The 14260-nt window shown below is 42.3% G+C and overlaps 1 protein-coding gene across 6 annotated transcripts in view; it reads right to left on the bottom strand.

Annotated features, from left to right (window-relative positions):
* The window catches only part of fsd1l (fibronectin type III and SPRY domain containing 1-like), an 80497-nt gene that overhangs the window by 11287 nt on the left and 54950 nt on the right, over positions 1-14260 (bottom strand). For 2 of the 6 annotated variants that reach the window (XM_038804568.1, XM_038804570.1), the window contains exons 10-12: positions 14060-14092; positions 9800-9900; positions 8406-8657 (exon numbers count right to left, since the gene is read on the bottom strand). In XM_038804568.1, the coding sequence (XP_038660496.1) occupies positions 8406-8657; positions 9800-9900; positions 14060-14092 (386 nt within the window). The remainder of the gene's footprint in view (positions 1-8405; positions 8658-9799; positions 9901-14059; positions 14093-14260) is intronic. The other 4 variants (XM_038804573.1, XM_038804569.1, XM_038804571.1 and 1 more) reach the window with 4 other exon arrangements.

Below are 14260 nucleotides of genomic sequence, written 5' to 3'. Positions count from 1 at the left end.
TGACCCAGTCAGTTGGTTCAGTGACCATTGAGATGATGCCTTTTTGTTGTAGACTCATGAGCTCTGCCTTCAGGCGCTCAGTGGAGCAGGGACACGTCGTGGTGTGTGGACCACTGGCTTGGCATCAGGCGCAGTAGAATCTTGTACCCGTGCGGCAGCGTGCCCATCCCACTAAATACATCTGGGTACTGGGTTAGGATGTCGTCGATGCTGGCCTGAAGATCCAAATGGGATGGCGTCGTGGTGTAAACCCTTTGAATGAGGTTCAGTTGCTTGCAGGTGTGCGCACCTAGCAGGGACGCCCTGTCTGGTTCAACAATCTTGAAGCATAAGCTTGCTTGTGTGTGTTGGCTGGACACCTGCAGATGGCAGGACCCCAGTGCCTTGACTGCGTTTCCATTGTAGTCCAGGAGTTTGCAGCAGCTGGAAGGATTGTGGAGGGCTTCTTGATTCTCTTGGAGTCCACCTGCAAAACCAGGTTGACTGAGGCACCCGCGTCCAGTTTGAACTGGATGGGGCAGTGGTTGACCTTCATCATTGCATGCCATTCGTCCTCGGAATCCATGGTCAGGATTGATTGGACTCGCGATGTGTCCGGTGTGGCGTATTCGCACTTCGTAAGAATGCCCATTCAGTAAGTGTTGTCCAGGTATTCATCATTTGGATCTGTGCGCTGCCTGGATCAGAGTCATGCATTCGGTGTTGCACACTGTCGCCGCTGTCGGAATTGGGAGCGCTGGCTCCTGACTGGCAGTGCAAATCTGTGCAGGGCTGCATAGTGGTTTGGTTTCCCACAGTTTAAACAGCGTTTGCCTCTTGGAGGGCAGTTTAAAAAATAATGGGCAGTGCCACAGTTCGCACATGTCATGATGTTGGTGTCATGACGCTCAGTGCGTCGTTGCGCATGCGCGGTGCGGTTCTCGGACGTCTGCACCTGCGCAGTGCGGTTTTCGGCCGCTTAGTGTTCCCGATCGTATTGCGGATGCATCGGGCCCTGGGAAGAGCGCACAAAATGACCACTTTAGTCATGTGGAGGCCTGCATCCGGGAGATGGCCTGAACACTCTCCACCTCGTGGGAGGCTTGTTTTTCACTTTCTGCCATTTTTGTACTGTGAATAGCAATTTTTAGAGTGCTCATGCACAGTACACATTTCAATCGCGACTGGCAGGGTCATGGTAGATGAGCTTGTGGCCCAGATTGTGACTGGCAGGTATGATGTGGTAGGCATCACAGAGACGTGGTTGCAGGGGGTTCAGGACTGGCAGTTAAACATCCAGGGATTTACAACCTATCGAAAAGACAGAGAGGTGGGTAGAGGGGGCGGGGTTGCCTTGTTAATTAGAAATGAAATTAAATCAATAGCACTAAACGACATAGGGTCAGATGATGTGGAGTCTGTGTGGGTAGAGTTGAGGAACCACAAAGGCAAAAAAAACCATAATGGGAGTTATGTACAGGCCTCCTGACAGTGGTCAGGACCAGGGGCACAAAATGCACCACGAAATAGAAAGGGCATGTCAGAAAGGCAAGGTCACAGTGATCATGGGGGACTTCAATATGCAGGTGGACTGGGTAAATAATGTTGCCAGTGGACCCAAAGAAAGGGAATTCATTGAATGTTTACAGGATGGCTTTTTGGAACAGCTTGTGATGGAGCCCACGAGGGAACAGGCTATTCTGGACTTAGTGTTATGTAATGAGCCAGAATTGATAAAAGATCTTAAAGTAAGGGAACACTTAGGAAGCAGTGATCATAATATGGTAGAATTCAGTCTGCAATTTGAAAGAAAGAAGGTAGAATCAGATGTAAAGGTTTTACAGTTAAATAAAGGTAATTACAGGCGCATGAGGGAGGAACTGACGAAAATCAACTGGAAGCAGAGCCTAGTGGGAAAGACAGTAGAACAGCAATGGCAGGAGTTTCTGGGAGTAATTGAGGACACAGTGCAGAGGTTCATCCCAAAGAAAAGAAAGGTTATCAGAGAGAGGATTAGGCAGCCATGGCTGACAAAGGAAGTCAGGGAATGCATCAAGGCAAAAGAGAGAGCCTATAATGTGGCAAAGAGTAGTGGGAAGTCAGAAGATTGGGAAGGCTACAAAAAAAAACAGAGGATAACAAAGAGAGAAATAAGGAAGGAGAGGATCAAATATGAAGGTAGGCTAGCTAGCCAGTAACATTAGGAATGATAGTAAAAGTTTCTTTAAATACATTAAAAACAAACGGGAGGCAAAAGTAGACATTGGGCCGCTCCAAAATGACGCTGGTAATCTAGTGATGGGAGACAAGGAAATAGCTGAGGAACTTAATAAGTACTTTGCGTCAGTCTTCACAGTAGAAGACATGAGTAATATCCCAACAATTCAGGAAAGTCAGGGGGCAGAGTTGAATATGGTTACCATCACAAAGGAGAAGGTGCTAGAGAAACTAAAAGGTCTGAAAATTGATAAATCTCCGGGCCCAGATGGGCTACATCCTAGAGTTCTAAAGGAGATAGCTGAAGAAATAGTGGAGGCGTTAGTTATGATCTTTCAAAAGTCACTGGAATCAGGGAAAGTCCCAGAGGATTGGAAAATCGCTGTTGTAACCCCCCTGTTCAAGAAGGGAACAAGAAAAAAGATGGAAAATTATAGGCCAATTAGCCTAACCTCGGTTGTTGGCAAAATTCTAGAATCCATCGTTAAGGATGAGATTTCTAAATTCTTGGAAGTGCAGGGTCGGATTAGGACAAGTCAGCATGGATTTAGTAAGGGGAGGTCGTGCCTGACAAACCTGTTAGAGTTCTTTGAAGAGATAACAAATAGGTTAGACCAAGGAGAGCCAATGGATGTTATCTATCTTGACTTCCAAAAGGCCTTTGACAAGGTGCCTCACGGGAGACTGCTGAGTAAAATAAGGGCCCATGGTATTCGAGGCAAGGTACTAACATGGATTGACGATTGGCTGTCAGACAGAAGGCAGAGAGTTGGGATAAAAGGTTCTTTTTCGGAATGGCAACCGGTGACAAGTGGTGTCCCGCAGGGTTCAGTGTTGGGGCCACAGCTGTTCTCTTTATATAGTAACGATCTAGATGACGGGACTGGGGGCATTCTGGCCAAGTTTGCCGATGATACAAAGATAGGTGGAGGGGCAGGTAGTATTGAGGAGGTGGGGAGGCTGCAGAAAGATTTAGACAGTTTAGGAGAATGGTCCAAGAAGTGGCTGATGAAATTCAACGTGGGCAAGTGCGAGGTCTTGCACTTTGGAAAAAAGAATAGAGGCATGGACTATTTTCTAAACGGTGACAAAATTCATAATGCTAAAGTGCAAAGGGACTTGGGAGTCCTAGTCCAGGATTCTCTAAAGGTAAACTTGCAGGTTGAGTCCGTAATTAAGAAAGCAAATGTAATGTTGTCATTTATCTCAAGAGGCTTGGAATATAAAAGCAGGGATGTACTTCTGAGGCTTTATAAAGCACTAGTTAGGCCCCATTTAGAATACTGTGAGCAATTTTGGGTCCCATACCTCAGGAAGGACATACTGGCACTGGAGCGGGTCCAGCGGAGATTCACACGGATGATCCCAGGAATGGTAGGCCTAACATACGATGAACGTCTGAGGATCGTGGGATTATATTCATTGGAGTTTAGGAGGTTGAGGGGAGATCTAATAGAAACGTACAAGATAATGAATGGCTTGGATAGGATGGACGTAGGGAAGTTGTTTCCATTAGCAGGGGAGACTAGGACGCGGGGGCACAGCCTTAGAATAAAAGGGAGTCACTTTAGAACAGAGATGAGGAGAAATTTCTTCAGCCAGAGAGTGGTAGGTCTGTGGAATTCATTGCCACAGAGGGCGGTGGAGGCCGGGACATTGAGTGTCTTTAAGACAGAAATTGATAAATTCTTGATTTCTCGAGGAATTAAGGGCTATGGGGAGAGAGCGGGTAAATGGAGTTGAAATCAACCATGATTGAATGGTGGAGTGGACTCGATGGGCCGAATGGCCTTACTTCCACTCCTATGTCTTATGGTCTTATGTGCTTGATTTTCAACAATTGCTCTCGCAGAGGATCAGAGTGGACTCCAAAAACGATTTGGTCTCTGATCATGGAGTCAGTGATATCACCGAAGTTGCAGGATTGCGCTTGCAGTCTAAGGTTAGTTAGATAGGAGGTGAAGGATTCGTCTTTACCTTGCATCCTCTGCTTGAAGATGTAGCATTCGAAGATTTTGTTGGTGTCCACCTCGCAGTGGCTGTCGAATTTGTCCAGGATGGTTTGGTACTTGGTTTTGTCCTGCCCTTCGGAAAAGTGAAAGGAGTTGAAGATCTCTATCGCATGGTCACCCACAGTGGTGAGTAGAAGAGCTATCTTCCAAGCATCGGTCGCGCCATTGAGGTTGGATGCTTCCACGTATAGTTGAAATTTCTGCTTGAATGATCGCCAGTTGGCACTAAGATTGTCGGTGGTCCTGAGCTGATGAGGAGCCTCAATCTTGTCCATTGTGCCTGTATTCAGTAGCTGGTTGTCACGGATCTTGCTGAGTTGAACTAAATAGATTGAACAGTCACTCCTGGTATCACGTTGTGTTATGCTGCTTCGGATAACAAAGGCTGCTACTTAAGTAAAGGATGCTCCAGACTCTGAAATGAGTTGAACGTGTTTATTGCACTATTAGCAGTTCTCAAATAAGTTTGACTCTCTGCTAATCTAACTGTAGTAACTCAGTCGAACTGTACCAGCTTGCTCTAAGCCACGTGCTGGGGTATGATGCTGCTGATAAACCCTGTCTAACTCTCTAGATGTCTGTCTGTGGAAAGAGGCAAGGTGTGACTGCTTCATCCCTTTTATATAGTGTTTATGTCATGCCCCTTGTGGTGATGCCACCTCTGAGTGTCCTGACCGCCCATTGGTTGTGTCCTATTCTGAGTGTTCATTGGTTGTATGTTTGCAGATCATGACAGTTTACGGAAATAGGGAGGGGCATTGGAGGGATTTAAAAACCAGGGTAAACATTTTAAAATCAGGACACTGTCAGATCAGTAACCAATGTAAGTCAATGAGCACAGGGATGATACGTAAACGTAACTTGGGCGATTGTGAATGTAGAACCCAGAGTTTGGATGAGCTCAGTTTAATGAGGATGCAGGGAGATAGGCCAGAAGAACATTAGAACAGTGGAGTCCACAAGTTAATACAGGCATTTCTGACTGTTTCAACAAACAAGCGGAGGCATGTTTGAGGTGGAAGTAGACGGTTTCCTTTTTACATATTTCAGTTTTGTTTAATTTTTAATTTCAAACATCAAATCTAGGCATATCTTTTGTTTCTTTACATGCCCCATCATCATTCTCTTTGGCCCTGTAACACTAACTCTCGTCATTTAATCACTCCTGTCTTTCACCCTATTATCGACCCTTTCTTTGCCCTTGTCCCACCTACCCCTTTCTTTCTCACATCGTTTACACCTCCAAATTTTCCCAGTACTGATGAAATGTCATCAACCCCAAACATTAACTCTCCTGCTTGACTTGTTGAGCATTTCAGAGTGAATAGAACTTACAGTGCAGGAGGCCATTCGGCCCATCGAGTCTGCACCGACCCACTTAAGCCCTCACTTCCACCCTATCCCCGTAACGCCTCCTAACCTTTTTGATCACCAAGGGCAATTTATCATGGCCAATCTACCTAACCAGCACGTCTTTGGACTGTGGGAGGAAACCGGAGCACCTGTAGGAAACCCACACAGACAGTGACCCAGCGGGGAATCGAACCTGGGACCTTGGCGCTGTGAAGCCACAGTGCTAGCCACATGTGCTACTGTGCTGCCCCATTTCCAGCATTTTCTGTTTTAACTTTGGAGGTAAGTGGCCTTGGTGATGGGAAGGATGTCAGGTTGGAAACCCCGTTCACAGTCAAATAGGATGTCAAGAATATGATCAGTCTGGTTCAGCTTTAGGTAATGGCCAGGGAGAATGATTGACTCAGTGGCGAGACACAGGGACATAGTGCTTTATGTTCATCCCATACTACATATTGGACTTGCGGTGTGACTTATTAGTGACAGTGAAGGGATTGAGTCTTTTTAAATTTAAACAAAATTTAGCCAGTGCCTTCAGCTGTTTATCACCACCTGCAGTGAATTCTTTCACAGGATTTTGAGTGTCAGTGGCTAGACCAGCATTTATTTTCAATTGTCAAAAAGGTGGTGGTGAACTACCCTCTTGAACTATGCAGTCCACCAGCCTCTGCATTCAAAGGATCATCCTCTGCCAGTTCCACCAACTCAGAATGATGCCACCACCAAAGGCATCTTCCCCACATTCATTCCCCGTCAGCATTCTGCAGGGACCGTTCCCTCCAGGATACCCTGACCCACTCCTCCATTATCCCAACACCTCACCCCTTCCTATGCAATTGTAGAAGGTGCAATGCCTGTCCCATTACCTCCTCCCTGCTCACCATTCAAGGGCCTAAACACTAATTTCAGGTGAAGCAGTGCTTCATGTGCACCTCCTTCAGTCTGGTCTATTGTATTTGCTTCTCCCAATGCGGTCTACACCACATAAGTGCAGACTGGGTGATCGCTTTTCAGAACACTTTCGGTCCATCCTCAAGCAGGACCCAGACCTTGATGTCGCTTGCCATTTCAATATAACCATCCTGCTCTCACTTCCACCTGTCGTCCTGCTGCAAGGTTCAGTGAATCCAAAGCAAACTGGAAGAACAACACCTCATCTCCTGATTAGACATGTTACAGCCTTCGTGACTTATCATGGAGTTCAACAACTTCAGACTGTGAACTTTCTCCTCCACCTTCATCCCATTTTTATTACTATCAATTAATTTTCATTTATTCCATCGATCTGTTTTTCCCTCACAATTGTCGACCCTGCCCCCCCAACCCCACTTGGGCCAACTGTACCCGGTTCCTAGTTGCCCTTTGACACTGCTTACCGTTGTTTTGTAAGAAGTCTTACAACACCAGGTTAAAATCCAACAGGTTTGTTTTGAATCACTAGCTCTGAAAGCTAGTGATTCGAAACAAACCTGTTGGGACTTTAACCTGGTGTTCTAAGACTTCTTACTGTGCTCACTCCAGTCCAACACCGGCATCTCCACATCATGGCTACCTTTGTTCTGCCATTAACACATTCTAATTACTTTATGCGTTGCTATCCGCACCCTTCTTAGCCTTAATCACCCTCATTTACATTCTCTTTGTCTTTCTGGCCATGACATATTTGTCTTTGTCAATGTCAATCTCCACCTATCACAGGCCCTCTATCCAATACCACTGTTCTACACCACCCCACAACAGTATAAATCTGACCCCATTTCTAGTTCTCTCTAACTTTGACAGAGTCATCCAGACTCAAAATGTTAGCTCCCTTCTCTCCTTACAGACGCTGTCAGATCTGCTGAGATTGTCCAGTATTTTCTGTTTTTGTACCACAACTATCTTCATTTGTGCCAGCTATGACTCTAACTCGGAGAGTTTCCCCCGATTTCCATTGACTCCAGGAATGCTAGGGCTCTATGTTGCCACAATTGCTGGAAGATCGATCAGATCAGGGAGCATTTGTGGAGCGAAACAAATTTAGCGTTTCAGGTTGCTGATCGTTCATCAAAAACCTGCTGTATATTTTCAGCATTTTCAGTTTAAAATGCTTACTGCTCTTTTGCTGATAGCTTCAAAATATACAACCTATGTCCGATTTGACTGCAAGATGTAAGCACAAGGGCTTTGGTCAAGTGAATCATATCTATTCAGAAACAAATGATACCCATCTATCATTTTAGATGAATACATTCATTGAACGTTTGCTTGTCCTGGTTTGGATGTAGATGGATAATCATGGACAGTTTCAATTTACACAGACCTCATGAGTATAAAAAGTGAATTAATAAATTATTTAAAGAGCATGAACGTAGGGCACAACCACTGAGGCTAAAATGTATACGTCAATTATACAGATTTTCTATTTAAATTTAATAAATTTAGAGTACCCAATTATTTTCTTTTCCATTAAGGGCAATTTAGTGTGGCCAATCCACCTACCCTGCACAGCTTTGGGTTGCGGGGGTGATACCCATGCAGACACATGGGGGAGAATGTGCAAACTCTACAGTGACCCAGGGCCAGGATTGAACCCGGGTCCTCGGCACCGTGAGGCAGCAGTGCTAACCACTGTACCACCGCGCTGCCCCAGTTAAACAGATTTAAACAAAATACAATGACGGTATTTACAAGACCGACAATGCTCAGAAAAACATCAAGGAAAATCTTAGTGCTCAGGTCAAAATCCATGGCTGACTGAGACCTGGAGCATTCCAAGTTTTTCAGTTGACAAAGCTATTAGAAAATTGCTTTGTTAGAGGACATGAATAAAGCTTTAATAATGTCTTTGAATAGGAAAACTACCTCCATCATAGTCGCAGTATACACCTATTTTGTCTGGAACCTGTGTATCCATGAATTTGGCTTTATTGTTATGTTTAGCAGCGAAGGAGGTCTGCAGCCAGTTGTTAATGTGAACACACCATGATGTAACAGTCTTCCCCAGTTGATCAAATTTTCCTAGATTTCTGTAGGACACACCTATACTGTAAGATTTACAGTCTTTTTGAGACTTCACTTCCCAATAATGCTGCCCACTTTCAATCACTGCATCTCCTGTAAAGAAATAATAAAGAGTTTTAAAATAATTTAATCAATCTACATTTGCAGAACATCTTTCAGACAATGAAACACTGTGAGGCCTTTTAATGGTGGACGGCAAGCAGAGGAACAACAGCGCCCAATCACATACATCTTTTGGAAGCAATATCAAGCTGCTTGTCCTTGCATCATTTAAAAAAAAAAAAATCACTAGTTGCACCATCAAGCTTAACCTGGGATTGAGCCGAACAACGGCTTCAGATTTGGCAACCTTCAGCTTGAGGTAAATTTTGATTAATCCACCACTTAACACTTTGGTTTCAGACCTGCCTCCAATATAGTCAACTCTTCTGAACAGAAGGTACCTCTGAAGGAAAAAAATACATGTAGTCCTCCAGCAGAAACAAGCTAACTTCAGAATAATACATTAACCTCATTTGCTGCACCCAAGATACAAGAAAATAAATTAAACTCTTGCAGCTTCATATTCAACAAGATCAACTGGATATTAGAGCAAAAAATTCTACAAATTAGCTGACGATTCTTATCACAGTCTAGAAAAATCCAATTAGTACTTCAGAGCTGCGATTAAATCTTTCTACGGAGAATTCACTAAGTCCCCATTCCCAAAGGTAAATATTTAGCTCCTCAGAATCAAGGGGAGAAGTTACACCGGTTCTCAAGATGCATATATTGTACCACTGTTTCAAAACACTGATACCATTATTGACCATGTTGGAATATTTTCAGATTTAAAATGTATACAATATTTGGGGCAGAAAACTGCATAGACAAGTGCCGGACCAGAAAGATGATGCAGTCAGACTGGACACCACAAAAGTGAAATAACTGCTCAATCACCTACTCCCTCAAACAGCTTCCCAGTTCTTTCAAATTCAATGTATTTCTTTCACATTCCTGGCCAGTTCACCACACTGCACAAAAATAGTTAAATCTGAACTACCCCTATGATTTCTTCCATGCTGGAAAATGTCCCTGCATATATTCCATGGTTTTATTATTCACGACAATCGAAAATTTATTACTGGATGTGATATAAAATATTCTGAAAATTAAAACACCGAGTGACAGATTCAGAATGGCAAGTTGCAATAGGCACTGTGCTGCAGTTCTTGTACGTAAAAGCATAGCGTTACCTAAAACTGTATAAGATTCACCAGTAAAACGATCTCTGTTACTTCTTGCTGACGTTGGTCGGCAGGACACTGATGTTCTTTTTGGAGATGGCGTACCACTTCTACAGAATAATGAACAGACAGCAAAATTGGGCCACATTTAGTAACCATGACAAGAATCAAGGGAAAAGTTATATAACAAATTGACAACGAGAAGCTTATTTTTTTATTCTGAAATTTTTTCAATTGTTTTTTTAAAAATAAATTTCGAGTACGCAATTATTTTTTTTCAATTAAGGGGCAATTTAGCGTGGCCAATTCACCTATCCTGCATATCTTTGCGTTGTGGGGGTGAGACCCATACGGATATGGAGAGAATGTGCAAAGTCCACACGGACAGTGACTCGGGGGCCAGGATTGAACCAGAATCCTTAGCACCGTGATGCAGCAGTGCTAATCACTGCGCCACCGTGCTGCCCTGTTCAATTGTTTTGAGACCAAGCGCTGTCATTTATTTTGACTTTTTAAAACTCCTCTTTTATTTTTTGGGCAGATAGATCATGGTGACATAATTGAACAGCAGTAGTTTCCAGAGAAATCATGTGACTAGTTGACAATTTTATTACAAGGAGCTTTAAAGTGATCTATTCAGATTACTTTATAACTGCAATAGACTGTCAGCACCTGATAAACATTTGTGACTCTCCGGGGCCCACATCCTGTTTCTATAAATACGCTTTTTTGTGTAGCTGCCCAAGGGCTATGGTAAGAGTCTTCTGAATTCAGTTTCAATGTTTGATACTTCAAGTAAACAGATTGTTGCAGAGTGAAAAATACAACTGGATGCATACACCAGCGAAAAAAGTATTGCTTTTGAAACACAACTACTCACCAAAATATTAAGAATGAATCCGCAGGAAAGGAAGATTAAAGAAAAGTTAACATTTAAAACGATTAATCGAGGGCTATCTGAAAAGTACTCATTTCAGCTCCAAACTCAGTATTTAATCTGGAGATTTAACAAGATGGTCTATAGCCTACCCTGCAAACCCATCTTCAGAGATCCCCCCAAAATGGGCATATTGCTATAGAGAAATCCACATGTTTTCAGGCCAATTGCAAGATCAATGTCCAATTTTTACAACACCCTTAAACTCAGGGCTTTAATGGGAATTCTAAGGTAAAAAATAAAGAGAATCTTACTAAAAACTGGAGGACGACAAAATAAAATCACAAAATTCTACACCTGAAGGTTTTCACCATCAACCACCACAAATGAAACACTTGGAACTGAAGTGAAGACTTCTGAAGTTAGTGGTTTTAAACCCCACATACACATTTGAAGCTGTAAAGCAAGCATTAATCATGAAATAAACTGCAAAGGTTGGGTAACTGTCACTGCAAAAAGCAGACCAGTGCTCCTGTACAGTCACTTACAGGGTAAAGCACAAGCAGTTTTTAAACTTGAGGCATGCTTTTATAAACATGAAATTAAAATTGAAGTTAGTTACAGAGCTTATTTACTCTAGCAGAAGACCTGATAACCACCAGCTATTTTTAAGAATGCACTGTGCAAAACAATTAACCAAAACATTTCAAAAGGATTTAAATGTATCAAGTTATGCATGGATAATCCTGAGGTAGCCTTAATACAATTAAATAATGTCCAAAAAAAGGCAAACCATGTTGATTTGCTAATATACATACTGACCAAATATTGAGTAGTTTCATCAGAGGTGAAATATTCAGATTTTAAAGGGTACAAGACTTCAGTTTATTCCAGGTGAGCAGTTAACAGAAACTGCCAGGAGTCATAGCCCACGTAACTAAAAATCTCACAATGACAGTTGAGAAATTTAAATTAATTAAATCAAATTTGCAATAAAAAGTCTGCATCAGTAAATGGTAACCATGAAACCACCAAATTCTTGCAAAAATTCATCTAAATTCATTAGTGTCCTTTAGGGAAGGAAAACAGCTATCCTTATCGGTCTGCTCTGAAGCGGAGACCCACAAACTCCCCCCTGAACAGGCCTAACAAGCCACACAGTTGCCAAGATGGCAGCTCATCACCAGCTTCTCAAGTGCAATTAGATCTAGGCATTAAATGGTGGTCCGACAACTCATGAATGAATGAACAACAATCCCTGTAAAATCAAACAATTCCTGTTCATGCTCCATTCCACCAAATTTCCCATTTTTAACACCATTAATTTGGCAGCAGATGAGGCTCTCATCTTATTTCAGCAGGAGTCTAATTAGACCCCAAGTTTCATTTAAAGCGCAGTCCTTAGTGTGGCCTATGAGAGCGTTTCCCCACCCCCACCTAAAGTCTCAAGGGTTTTGTGACGCCGTCCCCTCCTATGCATGTCCTGCTGCAGAGAGGTGGTCTATTGCACTTTCGCATCACTACAATCCCCTCCCAACCCCATTCATGTCAGGACGTGGCTCAGTCGGTTGTATTCTTGTTTTTGAGACAGAAGGTTGTCAAGTGATATTCATCACCTTTTGGAGTGGACTCAGCTGGTGAGACGTCCAACAACAACTTGCATTAAGATATTTAAAATTTGACACCGGGTTATAGAGATATTGGGACATATAGCGCTTTGAAGAGCTAAGTGTTAAGAGGCTTCTTAAAGGAGCAGAGAGAGCTAAAGAGGTTCAGGGCCAAGGCAGCCAGGTTTGGCTGCCAATGGCAGAACGGTTAAATTTAAAGATGTACAAGAGGACAGAATTGGAAGCGCACAGAAATCAGAGGGTTGCCGGACTGCAGCAGGTTACGAAAACAGCGGGGGGTGGGGTAGCGTAAGGCTGTGGCTGTATTTGAAAACAAGGATGAAACTTTTTATACTGAAGCAATGCCACAAAAGGAGTCAATGCAGACCAAAAAACACAGGGGTGATGGGTGAATGGAACTTGGGGTCCCATTTGATCTCTGTTGTACAATTACAAGGTAAAAGGGCAACTGTTATGTGAAATACTACCACATTCACAATATGCATAAGGGTGCGAAGTTCAATTAGGAGACTATTTGCTTCTGAAGACTGCCCTTTTCCTCTACACAATTTATAAAAGCTGCAACAAAAAAAACCCTAATCGTATCAAAGTAACTTGCTATTTTGTCTGGCAAGGCACTGGTGAAATTTCTCTACTGTAATAGCGTTTAAAATATATCAATATTGAGTAAATGTGCATTAAATTTTAAAATCAATTATTTTTCATGGACAAGAGATAGTAACACAAACACTGTGGACACCATCATTGCTGCTCATGACTCTTATTGCCCAGATTGTTGCATCATTAAAAATTAATATGCAAGTCTGGAAAGACACTGGAAAACTGAAATAACAATACTGGACATAGTCAGCAGGTCAGCTAGCATCTGTGGGAAGTCAATTGTGTCAGTTCGATGACCTTTCAGAGCTAGAAAATGCTACAAACGTTACTTAAGTACCCAAACAGGAAAAATTAGGTCATCAACTTGCAACCTCTTTCTCTCTGTCCTCCAAATGCTGCTCAGTTTGCTGAACATTTCCTACATTTGCTGTTTATCAGGCATTTTAATTGGGAAAAGATGGTAAAAGCACTGTAAATCAAATTAGTGGACAGAAACTATGATTCCAGATCCCTACACAGACAGGTAGTGAGGTTCAGAATCTGCAAGCAGTACGTCATACAACGCAGTCAAGAAAATGCTGAGTGCTGTTCTACCAGCTGTTACCATACACTTCCACAGAAACACATCATTTTGTCATATGAAAGAAAGGTTACTAGATGCTGCATCATTCATTCCTACAGATTTATCGTTTTATTAGAATTCATGATATTGTCTTGGGTTTTATAAATCTCTATTCAATGACATACAGCATTGAGTATCTAAAACTTTGATTTAAGCTAACCTTTGCTTTTATTGCAATATACTCAAATCCTGAGGTGCACATGTATCAATTTAGTGGTTAAAAACGGAAAAGAAAGAAACACTGCTCATCAATCATAAGGAAACCGAATGTCAGATCTAAATAACCAGAGATCATTAACTGGGAGCAATGGAAATTAGATTCCCTACACGCTTAAATTTAATGAAGGGCGAGTCTACTGAACTGCAACCTGTATAAAGGTGGACATATTCCAAAATCAACAAGAAAATTGAAAGGATTGATGATAAGGCTGGCAGATCAGTTCCACACTATTTCCATTAGTAGAAAACAATGCCACTATGGTTATCAGTGTTCTACTGCTACCAGCTAAGCTCAAACTATGCAACTATTTATTATATTTCACCTCATATTGCGCTTCACCAAGGAAACATGGCCACTGTGAGATGATGAAAATAGTAGATTAGCACAATATCTTATGTAAACACTTGGAAAATGTAAACAGAATTGCACAAGGACAATTTTATTATATGCTGCTAAGATGCAAATGATATTGTTCATCAGAAATGGATTTTATGGCAAGGGTTCATATTGCAAGAGCAAAACC

The sequence above is a fragment of the Scyliorhinus canicula genome, chromosome 8 (genome assembly GCF_902713615.1).
Source record: "Scyliorhinus canicula chromosome 8, sScyCan1.1, whole genome shotgun sequence".
Lineage (NCBI taxonomy): Eukaryota > Metazoa > Chordata > Chondrichthyes > Carcharhiniformes > Scyliorhinidae > Scyliorhinus > Scyliorhinus canicula.
Note: the sequence above shows the minus strand (reverse complement) of the source record. Positions and strands in the feature narration are given on the sequence as shown.